The sequence below is a fragment of the Dipodomys merriami genome, unplaced genomic scaffold, assembly GCF_024711535.1.
Source record: "Dipodomys merriami isolate MVZ:Mamm:240054 unplaced genomic scaffold, mDipMer1.0.p SCAF_1157, whole genome shotgun sequence".
Taxonomy (NCBI): Eukaryota; Metazoa; Chordata; class Mammalia; order Rodentia; family Heteromyidae; genus Dipodomys; species Dipodomys merriami.
The window spans coordinates 17,138-38,089 of NW_027202446.1; the positions used below are offsets into that span (position 1 = coordinate 17,138).

The 20,952-nt window shown below is 38.2% G+C and overlaps 1 protein-coding gene across 1 annotated transcript in view; it reads left to right on the forward strand.

Moving 5' to 3' along the window:
- The first annotated feature begins 2,926 nt into the window (after positions 1-2,926).
- The window catches only part of LOC138822795 (GATA zinc finger domain-containing protein 14-like), a 74,014-nt gene continuing 55,988 nt past the window's right edge, over positions 2,927-20,952 (forward strand). Inside the window, exon 1 of the mRNA XM_070015719.1 lies at positions 2,927-3,105. Coding sequence (XP_069871820.1) covers positions 2,927-3,105 — 179 coding nt within the window. The remainder of the gene's footprint in view (positions 3,106-20,952) is intronic.

A 20,952-nucleotide genomic window follows, 5' to 3' on the forward strand; every position in this document is an offset into this window, starting at 1 on the left:
CTTTGCCCTACTCATTGGAGGCTCAATTTTAACACACCTTTCTAATTGAGCTGGTCAAGATCATCTGGATGGATTTCAGACATTTGAGTAGCTAGGATTACAGATGTGAGTGACCTGCATCCCGCTAGAATATCTTGTAAGGAGCGAGGTTGGGAGGTTTGTAAAAATCACAGGAGAACAGGGCTTGCAGATGCAGATTCCAGCAACTGGTGTGAGGTGTAGTCCATTAGGTGAGGCTGACCTCATCTCAGTCTTGCCATATGCCCCCAAGGTTAGTAATGTTTTCGCTCTATGAAAGAATTGATTTCTTTACAAATGGAAAGACTTGGAAAAAATTCCATTAATTGAAGTAAGCTAGGCCCAAAGAAACATAGATCCCATGGTTTTCCTTATTTGCAATAACTTGTATATGTCTGAGTAAAGTAGAAAACGTCAGATAAGTTTATGTTAGGGAATGAACCCCAAGATAAGTATTCAAATGTTTTTTTTTTTCTTTCATGCAATTGTTTCTAATATATTTATAAGATGATTTCTATGTTGTTTTGTATGTCCCTCCCCCACAGTATAACCCCTGCTTTCATTGTATTTGATGTTGGTATAATTTGTGGAGGGGAAGGGCAAAAATAAATTGTTTAAGTAGGGAAACAGATGGACCAATTGCAACAATGAGATGCACACGTCGTTATGTCGAAAAACGAACTTTACAACTTTGGTGGGGGGGAGGATCAGGTGAGGGGAGGTGGGGGGAATATGGGAAAGGATGGGAAGGGGAAACAAAGAGGAGGCAACAATGCTTGATAAGAAATGTACTCGTTTATCTTGCGCATGTAATTGTAACTTCTCTGTACAGTATTCTCACAATAAAAAAAGAATTGATTCCTTTAAATGAGCAAGCTACACTAATATCTAAAGATTCTAAATGAGATGGCCCAAGGCATTGTTAGAAATCTCACACTGGGGTTTAATGATAAAGCTGTGGTTCATCAATACATAAGAATCAAAAACGGTTCACTATTCCATGCTTCTCCCATGATATATTTGTACATATATAACAAATTCTGGTCTCAAAGTCTGTGAGGAAAATCAATACTTGGATTTCAACAGGATAGATACATTGTTTTATAACTACAATTTCTATTTTTGCCTGGAATGGTAATAATGTCAAATGAAATTATGTCTCTGTCTCAGAGATCGATGTTAAATTCACCAGCAGCCCTGGTCAGAAGTAGGGTGCCATGATGATTTGTGAATTCATTTGTAAACAGGGATTGAACAGAAACTCATTTTTTAAAAAACACAGCCACCCATCAAAGCTTTGTAGGAATAACCTGTCAGGAGAGACCTCCCCAGGCCACAAAGCTGTAGTATCATGAACAACAAAAATACAGCTGTCGTGAGTTTACTGGTAGGAGATCATGATGGACCTAAAGAGGAAAATGTGTACAACTTTTGTAAGAATATATAGGTTTTGTTTTCTATTCTTGGGTCTTAAACATAGGGCTTAGGCACTGTCTCTGAGCCTCTTTGTGCTCAAGGCTAGTGTTCTACCAACTGAGTCCCAACACTACTTCCAGCTTTTTCTGAGTACTTTATTGGAAATAACAGTCTCATGGACTTTTTCATCTGGGCGGGCTTCAAACTACAATCCTCAGATTTCTACCCCCTGAGTAGCTAGGATTACAAGCATGAACTAGAAGCTCATGGTTTTTATATATAACTTTTAAAACTTACAATTAATGTCCATAAACATTAAAAGGTGTATAATGCAGCACATTCAATTTGTATTTATTCCCACTGAATCATCTGTGAACTGAGTTAAAGATTTGCCACAAAGTTAGTTTTTGAAGACAGAATTCCTTCTGAGAAGACACTTGACAAGGTCAGATGTGAAGTCAGACCCTCATAGAAGAGAGGAGGAATTGTCTGGGAAAACCAGGCAACAAGATCTGAATTAGAAAGTAGTGTTCCGCCTTCCTCAGCTTACTCAGCTTTATTATCTGAAGAAGGAAAGATTGAGTGGAAGAGGTCAAGTTCTAGCGGCAGTTTATGGGTTTCTTTTTCTCTCTCTCCAAATCCTCTAATATAGGAGTGCTGAGTAATAGCCTCTTCCTTTGAAAACTCCCCACATTATCTCACTCTCTCAGGAGAGGAGACCTCACTTCTGTCGAGAGCAGCTTGATTTTGGGTCCTTCAGACACATAGTATGCAGACACCAAAAGCACAATGCTATAAAGGGAATCTGAGCTACTCAATTTTATCAATGATGTAAGGGCCATTTCATGACAATGAATCTACAAACTGGCTATCATCAATTCCAATAGTGGAAATAGCAGCCCTAAACAGTGGATGATGTAAGATGTTAGTTGATCTCCATTCTCACTTCCCTTCCCTTCCAATCTGGATATTTGCCAAAATGAGGATGTTTCCGTCAAAAAGTTTAAGGAATTTGAGACATGACACCACAGAAACAAGCAAAAAATATATACATAGAAAGATTATTTTGTGTAATATCCCTCTTAGGCATATAAAGTTCATTTAAATAAACTGAGTAAGAAAGAAAAAGGTTAAATGAAACTGATTTAAATTATTATTTTTTCTGAGGGAGGACCTAGATGGCAACAGGGCAGTAGGAAAATGCCACAGCTCTCCCCAACCAAAAAGAGAGTTTGAGTTCCAATGCTTAATCTCCCCAAGAGACAGACAACAACAAAAAATCGAACACCGAGAGAAAAACAGGAGGTGAAAAAAAAAAACAAAAAAAGAAAGAGACAAAGAAAAATTTCAGAAGAGAGAAACGCGAAGAGCCCTCCCTAATCTTTACTGGCCATGAAGCAGTGCACCAAGCCGCTGCCAGCCCAGCCCTGCGGGGGCTGCCAGAGTCCCAGAGACACAGGGGGATGTCTGCAGATCATCTGCGAGAATCAGCATGAAGTACCGGTGTCAGTCTACCGTGATGAACGTAGAAACCTCCAAGCTGGGAATTCGGACCCACAGTGAGAGCCTCAGAGCTACACGGGAAACCCACAGAACACCAGAGCAGAAGACCTGCAACGAACTGGTGCTGATCCGGAGAGCACAGAGACAAAACCCAGCTTTCAGATCCTGGTTGGAAGCCCCTCCCCTTCCTCTTGGGCAGAGGCCAGAGGCCCTCCCACAACATGGACACAAACAGCCTTAACCAAGGAAAAGAGAAGAGAAACACACAGAGACACAACTTCCCAGCCCAGCCAAGCCCACAACCACCTCAACTGAACTCTGATTGAAATGGAAACCAACGACCAAATCACACAGAAACATCTAGCTCCAGGGTGAGAACCACACAGGGGACAGTGTATCCCTCCAGGGAGATCAGAGCTGATGGGAATCCCCAGACCCTGACCGAGACCCCCTACCCCAACAGCTGGACCACAGGACCCACTAAAACTGGGAACTGTTCGAGAGCTCCACCAGCCTACAGAGCACACTCAGCTGGCTAGTGGCCAGTCTAGAGCAAGAGCGCCCCTGGACGGGAGCTTAAACTCCTAAGCCAGAAACAGTGCCCCTAGGTCAAGACACCCAACACTGGAAGAGATTTGAACTGTGTACCCCAGGATGAATACCCTAGGTGGGATACACAGCAGCACAGGTACAACTGGCATGCCCCAAGCTGGGGGCCAGGACTAGGCCTGTGGATCCGGTGCCTGAGCAACACTTCCAACTCCTCCCAACTAAAGTCAGAAGCTGAGCATACGCCTCAGCAGAGGGGAGAAAAAAAGGGAACTGCACCCCCTGGGAAGCATGCCTATGACAGAAAAAGACCCGGGGGTTCAGGACAAGAGAAGCCCTAAATCCCACCAGAACCTGACCCATATATTCGAGGCTGAAGATTGGACAACACAGGGTACCAGCACCTGATAATAGTCAGGAGCTCAGGCTGGTAAAGTGGCTCAACAGTAGAGTGCTAATCTTGAGTGCATGAGGCCCTGGATCTGCTTCCTCAGCACCACATAATCAGAAAAGGCCAGAAGTGGTGCTGTGGCTCAAATGGTGGTGTTCCAGCCTTGAGCTGAGGGACAGCACCCAAGCCAAGAGTTCAAGCCCACAACTGGCCAAGAGAAAAAAACTAAAAACATCAGGAGCTCATAGTAGACTCCAGCATCTGGGAGAGTGCATCCAGCACATCCGATCTCACCAAGAGCACCTGTAGGAGCAATCAGGAGCAGTCTAGGCTGATCAACCCTTCCAAAGGCGGGAAATGCCAGTGATCTATAGCAGAGAGCTGAGAACCCTATATGGGTCAGACCAGCAGCTGGAGATCGGCCCCCAACAGAACCGAGATCAGTTACAAACTCTCTCTACCAGCAGTTAGAAACAACAACCAAGCAAAGACAGGCACATATTGACCAAAACAAAATTTCAGATTAGTCTCCAATAATCCCTGAATCCCCATTTGAAAATCACAGGGAAAAATTACAAGGTTTATTAACACCCAGGATAGCAAGCTAACCCCAAAAGCCAGCAGGGGAGAGCCCCAGTGGGAGCAAAGCAGAAATGGAAGGCAAAAGCTACATCCAAGAGATGCTGGAGGCAATGAATCAAGAAATAAAGTGAGAAATAGACAAGAAATTTAAAGAACACAAGGACGAACTATTGAAAGAGACGCAAGATGTCAAACAGGAAGTACACGTAAAAATAGAGGCAGCACACACCTCACTAAGAAGTGGGATAAGTGCCAAAATAGAGGCAGTACACTCCTCGTTAAGAGGTGAGATCAGTATTTTGAGAACCAACATTGAATCCATACATGAGTCCATTTCCTCCATGCAAACCACAATGGAAGCCACAGGTAACAGAGTGAACGAAATAGAATTTGGAGTGTCAGATACATAAGACAGAATACACCAACTGGACCAAAAAATGACAGATATGGAAAAATCACTTAAAATATGCCAAAGAGAAATTCAAGAGCAAGCAGATAGTGACAAGAAATTTAACCTTCGTATAATTGGAGTGGACGAAGGTGAGGAATATCAAAGCAAGGGAATTCAACACCTATTCAACAAGAAAATCGGTGAAAATTTTCCCCATCTCAAAAAAGAACATCTTACCTACATAACAGAAGCATATAGAACAAGCAGGATCCCAGGAGAAACATTTCTAGACACATTATAGTAAAAATGATAGATCTGAATAATAAGGAAACAATATTACATGCAGCAAAAATGAAGAAGGAGCTATATTACAAAGGGAAAAAATAGAATCACTGCAGATCTCTCCACACAAACACTGAATGCAAGAAAGGCCTGGGAAAGTACCATACGAGCCCTGAGAGCCAATAACTGCCAACCCAGACTGATATACTCAGCATAGCTAGGAGTCACATTTGATGGAGAGCTGCAAATTTTTAATAGCAAAGACAAACTAAATGAATATATAAACATTAAGCCAGCATTACAAACAATACTAAAAAAGGGAACACAACCTGAAGAAAGCAACCAGGAACAAGGACCTGCACCAGACAGGCAGTAATAGAAGTCTAACTGAGCAAGCCCAGGAGGAAAGGAAAGAAGAAAAACTTAGGAAAACAGGGAATGACAGGGACCACAATGCATCGCTCTATACTATCACTTAATATTAACGGGCTTAATTAGCCAATCAAAAGAAAAAGAACTACAGATTGGATCAGAAAACATGACCCATTCTGTTGCCTTCAGGAGACCCACCTCTCAGCCGAACATACAAGCAAACTCAGAGTGAAGGGTTGGAAAAGGATTTACCAATCAAATGCCCCCAGTAAGAAAGCTGGTGTAGCAATCCTCATATCTGACAAAGTAAACTTTTCATTAAAATCAATACAAAAAGTCAAGGACGGACACTGCATATTAATACAGGGAACAATCCAAGAGACGGATATTAGCATCATCGTAATAACAATTCACATAAATAATTGTTTTTTCTTCTTCAGACTATTAGTAGAACCATATTTAATCCTAGATTTTATATAAACAGGAATATAATTTTTCTTGTCTTATTTTATTTTTTTGACTTGGTCAAATTTTCCTGATTTTGTAGACCTGTTTTTTTTCTGCATGAATAATTTTCAGGGCATTTCTGCATATTATGTATAATAAAATTAAGAGATTTCCGGCCAAAGAAAACAACTCAGAATTCTTGAGGTTAATGTCTATGCACTGCACTTGGCACTGCATTTTTCATTTTGGTGTTACAACAATAGACAATCTATATTGAAAGTTGTTTTCTTTTTGTTTTCCCATTTCCAGCCATATGAAGCATTTAAGGTGTATAGCAAGTTAACTATGGGAGTATAAGCTGGTCATCTTTTAAAATATTTTTATTGTAAAAATACTGTTTAGAGCGGTTACAGTTACATGAATAAGGTAATGAGTACATTTCCTCTTGAGCATTGTTACCCATCGTTTGTTTTCCTCCTACAATTCCTTTCCTCCTTACTTCCCCAACTCTTCCATCTCCATACCTTGAAGTTGTGAAGTTCATTTTCAAGATAGTGTATTGTACATCTCGTTGTTACAATTGGTCAACCTGTATCCTTGTTTCAACATTTTGTTAGCCTTCCCATCCCCAAATTAGAAAAATGTATATACAAGATGCAGGGAACCAGAATCAAATACAGTGCCAACAGAGGATATATGAGCTGGTAATCTTTAGCCTTCAAATTCCAAAAAAAAAATAAGCAATGAAAGATAAAATTTGTTCATAAGGGTAATCTCAGCATTCTGACTGATGTTCTGATTCTTCCATTAAAATAATATCCTGTTAGAATCAAGTTCTGATCCAGGCTAAAATGCAAATACCCATGGAAATAATGACATTAAGTTGGTATTAATTGAATATGCCTTCTTATTAATGATATACCATGGAGAATGTTTTTACAAAAACTGTAAAAAAAACTGGACGATAGCAAGAAGGATTTCAGACAAAGGCTATAGTGGGTAAGGTGTGTAAAGGTTTCAAAACTGGAACTGCATGCTGGGAAAAAGAATAACTTCACAGGGAAGAGTAACTTACTGTTTTAGATGAGCAACGTTAAAATGGAACATTTATGTAAGAAGAAAGATTGTATTTGGTTATTTCTAACTAGGAGACACTTATCTATTTATAAAAAATGAATACTAGAATGAAAAATCCAAAAGAACTTTGATGGTACATTTAATATTTGGGAGACGACAAAAATGTTCAGTGATAAAAACAGTTCAATTAATTATGGAATTTATAAGCACTGGACTTCCATGTAATCATTTTAAGTGATGTTCTTAGAACTGTATGAAATTTCTTTTCTTTTTTATTTTTATTTTTGGTCCAGTTATGGGGCCTGAACTCTGGGCCTGGCCGCTGTCCCTCAGCTCTTCAGCTCAATGTTAGCGCTCTACCACTTGAGCCACAGCGCCATTTCCGGTTATTTTCTTTTTGCTTATGTGGTGCTGAGGAATCGAACCCAGGGCCTCATGCATGCAAGGCAAGCGCTCTACCACTGAGCCACCTTCCCAACCCCTGTATGAAATTCCTAAGAATGTTATTAGGTAGGAAATATATGCATAATACAATGATATGAAAAGTCAAAGTATAAAGTAGCCTCACACCTGTCATCCTACATAAGCACAAGGGTGAGATTTGAGGATCATGGTTCAAAGCCAGCCTCCAGAGAAAATCCTTTCAACCACCAAAATGCCAGAAGTGGAGCTGTGGATAGCATTGAGGGGAAAAAAGCAAAGAACAATGTGCAGGCCCCAGTTTTGGCAATAAACAAATAAATAATCAAACAAATATATGAACCCAAATTATAGGCATGTATATATATATATATATATATATACATATATATATATATATATGCATATATGCAAGGCAGAGGGGTATAACCGTGGTGCTCCAGTGTTCACATTGTGGAGCTCCATGATGGAAACAGCACTAATATTTATTTAAAGGAAATCAAAATGACAATATTTTAGAAATGATCTGTACAACTTGGGCAGTGGGATTGAGAGAGCCAAGAAAAGAGGAAGAAAAATGAGGGAGGGTTTAACAAGTTACACAGGAAATGCTTTACTGACTTATTTATGTAACTGTAACCCTTCTGTACATCACCTTGACAATAATATTAAAATTACAAAAAAAAAACAAAACAAAGCTTTTATTTATTATATTATATTTAAAAGTATATTTTAAAAGAATTTTAGGCATGTTTTAAATTTCTAATGAATTGCCCCACTCTACTGGATTATACTGTAATATTGGAAGAATTATTTACACATGAGTCCATCTGTAAGGACCCCAATAAAAATTCCACAAAGAAATGCCAACATGGAACCAAGGGTCCTAACCATAATACCTTACTTCTACAGCAAATCACACAATCTTCCAAATTCACATAACTTAATCATTTAAAGACAAATGATGAACCAACGTCCCATTTATAGAAATACATACTTGCAACAAGGATGGAAAGGGCACCGAGAGCCAAAATGAATGATACACAATAATAAGGAAAATTCCATACATAAAGGAATGTTTCCCACACATTTCCAACTCTAAATCTGGGAAAGTCAGTTATCTTTGTCATACTAATAGAAAAGCACAAAAAAGCTAACTGTGGGATTCAAAAAGATTGCCTGAGAACAGGTGTTCATTATGACAACACAGCAACTCCAGTGCAAATTACTATGTCTCTCTTTCCTTGTCTTATTCCCACCTCATTCTTGAATTCGGAAGATCAGATTCTGGGGAGCCGGTTCTCTTAGCTCCAGTAATTAATGAAAGGGAATAGGTGATTGGAGATACAATTTCTTCACTTAGTTCTTGGATTCTCATTCTTTATTAAGATTACTGAGTACTAATGGGACTACAAAACACAAGAAAGTCTTAAGTTTTCCACTAATTTTTAAAATGCCTGCTGTAAGAAGAATCAAAATTAATGAAAGAAACAACTCCGATCAAGGGTATCTCCTATTCTGTCCTGTAAAGTTTTCAGGGTCTCTGCTTTGACTCTGAGGTCTTTGATAAATTTGGAGTTGTATGAATGGCATTTTCCCATTTGTTAGGAAATGGAAATACTTGGAAAAATTATATTAAGTGAAGTAAGCCAGGCCCAAAGAAACATAGGTCCCATGGTTTCCCTTATTTGCAATAACTAGTATATGTTTCAGACAAGCCAAAACGGGCAGATAAGTTTATGTTAGGTGAAATGAATTCAGGATAAGTATTCAAATGCTTTTTCTTTCTTTCTATTGTTTCTAACATAATTATAAGATGATTTCTTTGTTGCTGTGTATGTCTTTTCCCCATGGTATAATCCCTGTTTTCAATGTATTTGATGTTGGTATAATATGTGGAAGGGAAGGGAAAAAATTGTTTAATAGGGTTACAAGTGGACTCAATGCAACAATGAGATTTACAAGACGTTATGTCAAAAAATGACGTTTACAACTTTGGTGAGAGAGGTGTGGGGGGCTGGAAGCTGGGAGATGAGGAAGTATGGGGAAACAAAGGAGGAAGCAACAATTCTTGATAAGAAATGCACTCATTACCTTGCTTATATTATTGTAAACCCTCTGTAAGGTATTTTCACAATAAAAATGCAAAAAAATAAAAAAAAACTCAGAAACCATATAAAGATATTTGTGTTGTATTGATATCAGGCAAAATTAAAGTTTCACGTGTAAATACCAAATGACACTTACAAAGCACAAACCCTAATTCTTCTGTGAACCAATGTGATAATTACAAATTTATACTTCCTAACAAAATCACCATTGAGAATGCCACAGCCAATTCCAATCATAGACACAAAGCTGCAAGAAATTGCTAAAATTTTCACCTATTCATTCCTAGAGTTCAGAGTGTGGATTCTGCTGACGTTGACTGTTTGATCCTCTACCTCCACACAAATAAATGTGCATATGTAGAGCAATTTAAATCTATATTTTAACTTCAGAAATTCTAATCTGATCTTCTGTGTGAGTACCAACTATTGAGCATATGTAGTTTATGAACAAGCAGAAACAAATTCAAAGCCAACCCTGGCAGAAAATTGGAATTGGATCTGTGACTTAAAGTGGTAAACACTAGCCTTGAGAAAAAGTTCAGGGACAGTGACCCTGCCCTGAATTCAAGCCCCAATAACAGAAAATAAAAAAGAAAGAAAACAGAATGGTCATATGATCCAATAACTCCATTTCTGGGCATATACTCTAAAGATCTAAAAGCAAGGTCTGGAAAAGATCTTTGTACACTCATATTCATTTTGTACAATATTCAAAACATAGAGGCAATCCAAGTGGATATCAACCAATGAATAGCGAAAGCAAACGTGGTTTCTACACACAGTAGTATATTATTCAAACTTTAAAAAGAATTGTGTTGTGACAGGTGCTATATTGTGGATGAATCTTTGGGACACTGTGGTAAGTGAAATAAACCAGTCATAAAAAGATCGAATATTACATGATTCTACTTATATCAGTTACATAAAACGAATTGATGAAGTCAGGAAGCAAAATCATACTTGATGAATATCTTGAAGCAGAGGAGAGTGGAAAATTATTTTAATGAATACATAATTTGAATCTTGCAGGATGAAAACAGTGTGGACATTGATCTTATACAATTTTGTAAATATACTTACTACAAATATGCTGTATTCTTAAAATGATTAAGATAATGAAACCTGGGAGAGGGGAAGGAGAATGATGAAGGGGTAAGTATAAGCAAGGTACACTGAATGCCAATGTGGATATATCAAAATGAAATCCACTTATTTAACTAGGTAATGCTAATACAGAGTTTAGAAAAGATAATAAAATTTAAGTTGTTTGCATTTGACCACAATTATTGCAAAAAAGAAAAAAAAAAACAACTGCAACAGTCTGGGAAACAATTTAATTGCCAACATTCAATAATCCTGGGTTCAAAACTATATCTCACTTACGTGTGTGAGGTTGTTTTTTAAAGAAGGAATGGGAAGGGGAAACAAAGGAGGAGGCTACAATGCTTGATAAGAAATGTATTCATTATCTTGCCCATGTTGTAACCTCTCTGTACAGTATTTTCACAATAAAAAGTAAATAAAAATTTTAAAAACATATTTTCATTTTTATTATCTTTAACTAGTTGTACAAACAAGTTCTCATTCTACAAAACAGTATATGAATACAAGGTGTCTAACAACATAATCACCCATCCCTCCCAAACCAACCCTTCTCCCACTTTAAAAAAAAAAGGAGATAGGTGATTACATAATTTTCACTTATTTCACAGTTTTGTGCAATCATGATACTTAAATTCACAAACCTATTTTAACCAACACAAGGAAAATTATCATTATCATGGTCTTTAAAGTTTGTGAATTCTATGAGCTTTGACAATACCAATATTCTTCCATATCAGGTGATGTTTACATTTCTTGCCTTTTGCTTAGTACAGACTATCCCCTCTTCCCCTCTTATTTCTCCCTTTGCATCACTGTCTTCTGATTGCTTAGTTCTTTTTCTTCTATGACCAGTGGAGCTGATGTGCCACTGTGTTGTGCGTTGTTCTGTTTCCCACTCATTGTTTTGCTCCTCCTGGCATCCCTCCATTGAGTACAGACTGTATTTTAATGTAATGAGAGTATGCTCTGTAATTTGCCTTAATTTGGAGGTTATCATACACATTTTCAAAATATAATAGCATATATAGCATATCAGACATGTTTCTTCTTTTTCTTATGCTTGAAAGTAGTTTCTAGTTGCACATAAAATGCATCAACTATTCCCCATAGAAAATGGTAAAACACTAAACATGAGTCTAGGGCCCTTGATATACAGAGCAAAATATCTCATGTGCCGACTACCCTTCCTTTGTGAATCAATAGATTTAACTGAAGTCCAGGCTAAGTAAAATAGTGATAACATTTCCCAGTAATGATAATATTTAGATAATACAGATGAAAATGTTACCTGATATCATCTAGGATATTGCCTTAAGGACAGTTCACACATGTTCTGTATTTCTTTATTTTTCTTTCTGTGACTTCACCTCACTTCCTGGAACTTGGAAGTGATTACTGGCATTTTAAGGGTCACTTTGGGCCAAGACATTGAGGGCTATATCCTAATGCTGGGGTATGCCTCCATCTTCTTGGAATCTTCTTCCTCTGGGCTTTCAACAGATAAGAGACTAATCCTTTACTAGCTGCATTGTTATAGTCATTTGAGTTCTCCTGTCCTCAAGATACTTACACTGTGGATTGATATGCACTCACAGAAAATACATAGTATTGCATATATATATATATATATATATATATATATATATTCCTTTAAGTAGTTGTACAAAGGGTCATCATTCAACAAGTAAGTAAATAAATACAATGCAGCTTGATTGATACCACTCCTTTTATAATTTTTCTTTCATTTGTTCATCAAAATGTCATTGCCAGTTATATATTGAACATACTGTTCTGTTACTAAGAACTTGCTTCATCTGCAGCTTAGATTCCTAAGTACATACTTTCAGATGTACAAATATGATCTTCAGTCTGAATGCAGCTCAGAATGTACCTTAAGGCGAAATTACTTCCCACAACAAAATATATGTCTGTGAACATAATGCAAGCACTCGGGGAATGAGGGTTCCTACATCAACTGACTTTAGAAATACAGTCCAGTAATTTCTCTGCCTTAGATTTGCTAAAGGTATCTTACAATGTTGGCTCAAAGAAGAACCAAATTTGCCTTCTGTAAGTAGAAATCAAAATGCATTCAAGGTAAGTGTTCAAGTTTAAGTCAGCAGGCTTTGCTGCTTCAAAACAGCAATTTAGACATACAATCTCTATATCAGCATAGTGGTTCATGGGACACCATAATGTAAAGTGCCCTGTGAGTAACAAATTGAGATGTTCTACTCAGAGGGAGTTAAACCACTTCAGCTGGGTAGTTATGGATAAAGCGATGGATGGAACTGACTACAAGATTTCAGGGATGAATGACACAGAAAAGAATGAACACCTTGCTCCCAACAAGCTTTAGGTGCTAACATGCACTGTTTCTATGATCTGGGGAGTCTCCCTCTACCTCCCATCCAATCAAAAGTGTTTTCCACACTTGTGCTCTGAGTTGGGGTATCCAATAAGGAAAATTCCATAATCATTCTCTGAGACTGGGAGATCAATTATGAGACTCAATGTGGCACAAGCCCACCCACTGACCAATCAATCCAGGAACATGCCTTAAGGGGCAAAGACAAAGGGCTCTCCATATACCTGAGGGATGTGGGCCCCTTGCGACCAGCTCTTGGTCCCTCTTTTCTCTAAGGAGTCTGTTTCATAATCTATTTTTACTTTGATGAGAAGTCTATTTCACTGCTGTGTTTTTGCTCTGAAGGAAACCCGCTTAAAAACTTTTCTGCTCTCAAATTCTTAAAAGAAAACAAACCTGAGACAAATAATACTGCTATTCTGAAGATGTTGGGGGGAGGGAAGCCTTCGCCTTCAGCTATGAGACTAGATTTAGAATTTGATAACTTAGATTCTGTGATTACAGATTAATCTGAACCAGGCTAATGTCTGCATTTTCTTGTCTTCTTACTAGAATCTATAAAAGAATTAGAAATGAGATGTAAAAGATGTTATGTCGAAAAATGAACATTACAACTGTGGCTTAGGAGGGAGAGTGGTGGTGGGAGGAGGGAGATGGGAAGGGATGGAAAGGGGAAACAAAAGAGGAGGCAAAAAAAAGTTTTTTTTAAAAGAATTAGGAAAAAACAAAACAAAAAACAAGAACCAATACTAGGCTAGCAAAGGGTCCAGAAATTCTTGGCTTTCCTTTTTTTCTTGCGTGAAACTAACATTGAAAATTTAATGCAGCCAACTAGCATCGTTAAGGTATTAAATTCTGTAGAATGTGGTTTGTTCTCTTCCTTTTGTTCTGAGATAGAAATTGATTTATTCTAAATCCAAAGGATATGCTTTCTTCACTAGTTAGATCACATTCACTGATTTTTGCCTTCTTAAAAACTGCTATGTGTAGTGTTCTCATACTCCGCATCTAGAGGGCTAGAAAATATGTTGATCTGCTCAATGTCTCAAGCAATTCACAAAGTGGCTTGCATTTTCTAAAACCTAAATCCAAAGTTTCACCTTCTCCTTCCCACCAAGAATTCTCCCTCAGGCCTCTTCCTACCATAGTGTCTTGGCAGCTTAGAACTGCTTTGCCTCAGAAATGTGGCATCAGAAGTGTGCCCTCCGGTCAGCCAAGCAGCTCGGATGGCTCTGAAAATCCTACAGCCTAATCTGTGTTCTGTGCTCAGGGTTCAATATGTGTGCTTAAGTCCATAACTACGTGCCTCCTGAGAGAGTATGCTTTCCTCTTTCTATTAACGGTAGGACCAGAAGTACAGGACAGGTTCTTTATAATGAAGCAGACACACACCACTGTTGGTTTCATAACCACTTGCTGAGGTGAGTTTGCCTGAGAGATCCAAGGCAATATGTGAATAAGGTTTGTTCAACTGGAAGCTCATAAGCCTCCATTCCAAAGAGGAAGCTGCTGATAATAAATTCTGTCTGGGAATGGACTGTGTAGGAGTTAGAGACTTTAGCTCTGAAAGTGATTGCTTGAGGGAAAGCATTGACTAAGCATAGCCATCATCTTACTAAAAGGTATTTTAACTAAAGTATATCCTATAACTAAAATCGTTCTAGGGACATAGTTTAACTCATAGAGCACAAGCTTAGTAAGAATTTTCTAACAATTTCTGGCATGGTTGGCTTGGTTTAGTGGATTGTTATGAAAATGTTATCCCCCTTCAAACTAGCCAGTTGAGCTTCAAAAGAGACAATTGAGCAAGATTGTGAACACAACTTCTGATCAATACCAGAATTTGTAACTCATTAGGGGTAAAACCTATTTCCTACTCAGACTTCCTACTCAGAGTGGTTGCTTAGTTGTCTTCTTGCCAATACCATACCCTTTAACAGAACTAAACTTGGTCCTGCTAAGTTTTTTTCACGTTGCTGGTCTTTGTTGGCATATTGGCTTATACTATGAGAGTATTCCCAAAAATCGGGAGCATTGTCCAGGATCTTTGTCATACAAGGAGGGATGGAGGGAGCCCTTCAGGAGCAGAAACATCCTGCCTTGTTGAGGTAGATCAAGGTTGGGTTAAACACCACCTATTGTGGCTAATGATGGAAAGTGTATCAGCAATGTCAGGAAAGGGCCCAAGGAACACCCCAATAAAAATTAAAATCATGCTTTGGCCATGAGAGGAAAAATTGGACGAGTGCATATTACCTCATGGATTGGGGATTTTCATGGGCTGAATGAGTCTTAGGCAAAAAGAAAACTTGAGTCTTGATGCGTGTTTTCATTCTCTGGCCCAAGAATAAAAATGTGGGAGCTATAGGAAGCCATCTTTAAGAAATCTCCAGTAAGGGAAGAGTTGAATATGAGAGGAGTGCACAAGAAACTTACAATAAGGAGGATTAAGTGCATCAAAAACTGAAATCACAAGAAAGCTGCTAAAATGGGGAATAAGAATTCTAGGCCTAAAGAACCCAAGAAAAATTATCCAAGGCCCTGCTTCTGATAATCCACTGGGAGAATGCTGAAAAAAATCTGAGAACACTATTAAATAATGGATGACATTTATTACTGAGCTCCATAATGTGCACTTGTCCAAACAAAAACTTGTGATGCATATGTGCTTGCATGTGCGTGTTTTAATCTTATATCCTGAAAGGAGAACTCAAAAAAGTCCTACTCACTAAACTCCTTCAGCTGCCCACTTGGACTCTGAAGCCTGGATTGATCCTTTAGCTGATCCAAGGATGTATGGCATTGGAACCACAGTTTCAGAAGCAGACTCTCTTGGTAACCTTAAAATTCAAGTCCAAATCTGGGTGCCAGTGGCATGCACCTGAAATCCTAGCTACTCAGGATCTGAGGATTGGGGTTCAAAGCCAGCCAGGGCAGTAAAGTCCTTGAGACTCTTACCTCCAATTAACCACCAGAAAAATAGAATTGGTGCTGGGCTCAAGTAGTAGGCCTTTCTTTTGCCTTGAGCTGAAAAGCTCAGGGACAGTGCCCAGGCCCAGAGTTCAAGTGCTATAACCAACAAACAATAATGCTTGGGTGAAATGGATTAAATATTCTGCCCATTATTACTGTTAAGATTGTGTGGCACAGAGACCAGAAAAACAAGTGGTCCACTTTCCACTGTGATGAACCTCAGACCCCCATGCAGATCATGCATGGAGTGCATGATCTGTCGGTCAAACACAGCTTGTTGAAACTTGTAAGATGGTGCTGTTGCTGTTTGCAAGAGTAAGGATATAAGACAAAAATCCTATCTTCCCATGGCCAACTATACCATTTGCCTCTCTAGATAGTGGGACAACTGGCATTTCTGGGAAACTTATCAAGAAGCAGTGGAGGCTGAACCTGTGAAGAGATAACTAGTAAGCACTAAACATAGCCAGGGGAAATGTCCAATGGTATTGTGGAGGACCAGTGTTGGTGACATTCCTGTCCAACTAGAATAGAACCTGTGCTTTGGTTCAATTGGCTATCCCTTTCACATTAGTATTTTGTCCACCTGTCCATTCTCAAACATTTTATACTGGTTAGGAGAGCCCCTTTCCCTAGATGGTCATTCATATTTCATATTTACAGAGGTACTATTCAGGATCCACCCAAAATTTCCCAAAAGTTCAAAACCAGAACCCAGAAAACATCTTATGAATCCATTTTTTCTGATAATTATTATAAATAAAATATAGTTTGGGGGCCGAGAATATGGCTTAATTTTAAATTGTTTGCCCTGGGCTTTATTCCTCAGCACCACATAAACAGAAAAGAGTGGCTCCTCTGGGACACAGCAAAGGCAGTACTCAGAGGCAAGTTTATAGCTCTGAGCCCCTACATCAACAAATTGGAGAGATCGGAAACAATTTAATGACACATCTAAACCTCCTTGAAAAAGAGCAGCAAGATAAACCCCAATCCAGTAGACGGAAAGAAATAATCAATATTAAATCAGAATTAAATGAATTAGAATCCAAAAAACTATAGAAAGAATCAACAAAACAAAGAGTTGGTTCTTCGAAAAACTTAACAAAATTGACAGACCCTTAGCAAACCTTATCAGAAAAAGGAGAGAACACACCCAAATTAATAAACTCAGAGATGAGAATGGAAACATCACCACGGAAACAACCAAGATTCAGAACATTATAAGGGAATACTTCTCAAAACTTTATGCTAATAAGTTTGAGAAATTGACAGAAATGGACCTTTTCCTAGCAAATATTGACATGCAAAAACTAAACCAAGATGAGTTAAACCAGCTTAACAGCCCCATATCAAGCATTGAAATAGAAACAGCAATAAGAGACCTCCCAGCTAAGAAAATTCCAGGACCAGATGGTTTTACAGCGGAATTTTACAAGGACTTCAAAGCAGAGCTCACACCAATACTCCTCCAACTCTTCAATGAAATTGAAAGAGAAAGCTCACTACCGAACACATTCTATGAAGCCATCATAACCCTCATCCCAAAACCAGGCAGGGACTCATCAAAAAAAGAGAACTATAGACCCATTTCTTTGATGAACATTGATGCAAAATTCTCAACAAAATTTTGGCCAATCGACTTCAACAATTCATCCAAAAAATCATACACCATGATCAAACAGGATTCATTTCAGGGATGCAAAGCTGGTTCAATATACGCAAATCAATTAATATTATTCATTACATCAACAGGAGCAAGAATAAGAACCACATGGTTATCTCAATAGATGCAGAAAAAGCATTTGACAAGATCCAACACCCCTTTATGATGAAGGTTCTGGAAAAATTAGGAATCCATGGAACATTCCTCAATATAATAAAGGCTGTATATGACAAACCTACAGCCAGCATTATATTCAATGGTGAAAAACTAAAGCCATTTCCTCTTAACTCAGGAACAAGACAAGGATGCCCACTCTCTCCACTTCTCTTCAACATAGTATTAGAATGCCTAGCTACAGCAATAAGACAAGATGCAGACATAAAGGGGATCCAAATAGGGAAAGAAGAAATAAAACTCTCCCTCTTTGCAGATGACATGACCTTGTATTTAAAGAATCCCATAGACTCCACTCCCAAATTACTCAAGCTGATTCAAAACTTTGGCAAAGTAGCAGGTTATAAAATTAACCCCCAAAAATCAATGGCTTTTCTATATACCAACAATGAGAAAAGTGTGGCTGAAATTAGGAAAGCAACTCCATTTGTAATAGCCCCACAAAAAATAAAATACCTAGGAATTAACTTAACCAAAGAAGTGAAGGACCTCTATGATGAAAACTTTAAAATCTTGAAAAAGGAAATCAACACAGAACTTAAAAAATGGCAAAACCTCCCATGCTCCTGGATTGGCAAGATTAACATCGTGAAAATGGCAATACTTCCCAAGGCTATCTACAAATTCAACGCGATACCTATCAAAATTCCACCCTCATTCTTCAAGGAGATAGAGTAGGCAATCCAAAAATTCATATGGAACAAAAGAGACCCCGAATAGCAAAAACACTCCTCAACGGAAAGAACACTGCTGGAGGAATATCAATACAAAATTTCAAACTCTACTATAAAGCCATAGTAATCAAAACAGCTTGGTATTGGCTTAAGAACAGACCTCAGGACCAATGGAATAGAATTGAAAACCCAGAAATGAACCTACAGACCTATAGCCATCTAATCTTCGATAAGGAAGCTAAAACAATAGAATGGAAGAAAGACAGCCTCTTCAGTAAATGGTGCTGGCAATATTGGTTAACTACATGTAGAAAACTAAAGCTAGATCCTTATATATCACCCTGCATCAGAATCAACTCCAAAATGGATCAAAGACCTTGAACTCAAAGCAGACACTCTGAAAACATTACAGGATTGAATAGGAGAAACCCTAGGTCTCCTTGGCTCAGGTTGAAATTTTCTGAATAGAGACCCGGAAGCACAACAAATCAAAGAAAAGTTGGACAAATGGGATTGCATAAGATTGCAGAGCTTCTGCAGGGCAAATGACATAGCTGGCAAGATCAATAGAAAGCCCACCGATTGGGAGAAGATCTTTACTAGCCATACAACGGACAAGGGTCTCATATCTAAAATATAATTGGAACTCAAAAAATTAAACCACCCAACAACAAATCCTCAAAGAAACAACTGCCCAATAAATAAGTGGGCGAAAGATTTAAAGAGAAGCTTCTCTGAAGAAGAAAGAAGGATGGCCAATAGACACATGAAGAAATGTTCAACATCCCTAGCCATAAAAGAAATGCAAATCAAAACAACATTGAGATATCACCTCACTCCAGTTAGAACAGCAAAAATCAAGAACTCTAACAACAACAGTTGCTGGAGGGGATGTGGACAGAAAGGAACCTTACTTCATTGTTGGTGGGAATGTAAACTTGTGCAACCACTTTGGAAAGCAGTATGGAGGTTCCTCAAAAGACTTCACATAGATCTCCCCTATGATCCAGCAATTCCACTTTTGGGCATTTACCCAAATGTTTACAAACAAGACCACACTAAAGCTACCAGCACAACTATGTTTATTGCAGCATTATTTACCATAGATAAGATATGGAACCAACCCAGATGCGCCTCAGTAGATGAATGGATCAAGAAAATGTGGTATATATACACAATGGAATTCTATGCCTCCATCAGAAAGAATGACATTTCCCCATTTGTTAGGAAATGGAAAGGTTTGGAAAAAATTATATTAAGTGAAGTAAGCCAGGCCCAGAGAAGCATAGGTCCCATGGTTTCCCTTATTTGCAATATCTAGTATAGGTATGTGTCAAGCGGAAAAGGTCAGATAATGTGATGTTAGGAAAATGAATCCTTAAATATGTACTTTAATGTTTTCGTTTCTTTCATGCATGTGTTTCTAACGCATTTATAAGATTATTTCTTTGTTGCTTTGTATGTCCCTCCCCCACAGTGTAACCCCCGCTTTCACTATATTTGATGTCAGTATAACATGTGGAGGAGATGGGGACAAACAAGTCGTTTAAGGATTCAGGTGGACCTGTTGCAACAATGAGAAGTACAAAATGTCATGTCAAAACCAGCTTTACAATGTCAGTGGGGGGGGGAGGGGGGTATAATTGGGTGGGGGGAGGGGGGTAAAATTGGGTGGGGGGTGGGGGGAGGCGGGGAAGGGAAGTGAAGGGTAAACAAAGGAGGAGGCTGCAATGCTTGGTAAGAAATGTATGCATTATCCTGCCCATGTAATTGTAGCCCCTCTGTACAGTATGTTCTCAAATAAAATAAAATACAATTAAAAAAATAAAAAATAATAAAAAATAAAAATAAAAAAAAGAATTAAATTACTTTTATGTATGCGAGAAATACTGGATAAATAAACCAAGTAATTCCTTCCTAGTGAACTTTTTCTTTATTCCATTTGAGTGAGAATAAAACCACCGATCACATCAGGCTCAGAGGAAAACAGTAGATTAAGACAAATGAAGCACTCTACTAGATTCCCCAGCAACAGCATTGGAACACAAAAATTATAAACTGTCTCCCTTAGTCGTAATGGGCACTCTATTGTCTTAAAATTGTGAATTAATAGAATCTTTCCTCTGAACATTTTAGAAATACTAAAACCAAGTAAATAATAATGCTTTAATTTTATGCTTCTATATTGGAACCTAAACTAAAACTAAATACTTAGCAAAATATAAAATATACAGATTGTTCCATCTTCCATCATTAATTTTATATTGTGAAAATACTGTAGATAGTGGTTACAATTACATGGGCAAGATAATGTGTACATTTCTTATCAAGCATTCTAGCGTCCTCCTTTGTTTCCCCTTCCCATCCCTTCCCATCGTCTCCCCGCCCCCCCCAATCTTTCCCACCTCCCCCCTCCATTTTAATCTAAAAGAAT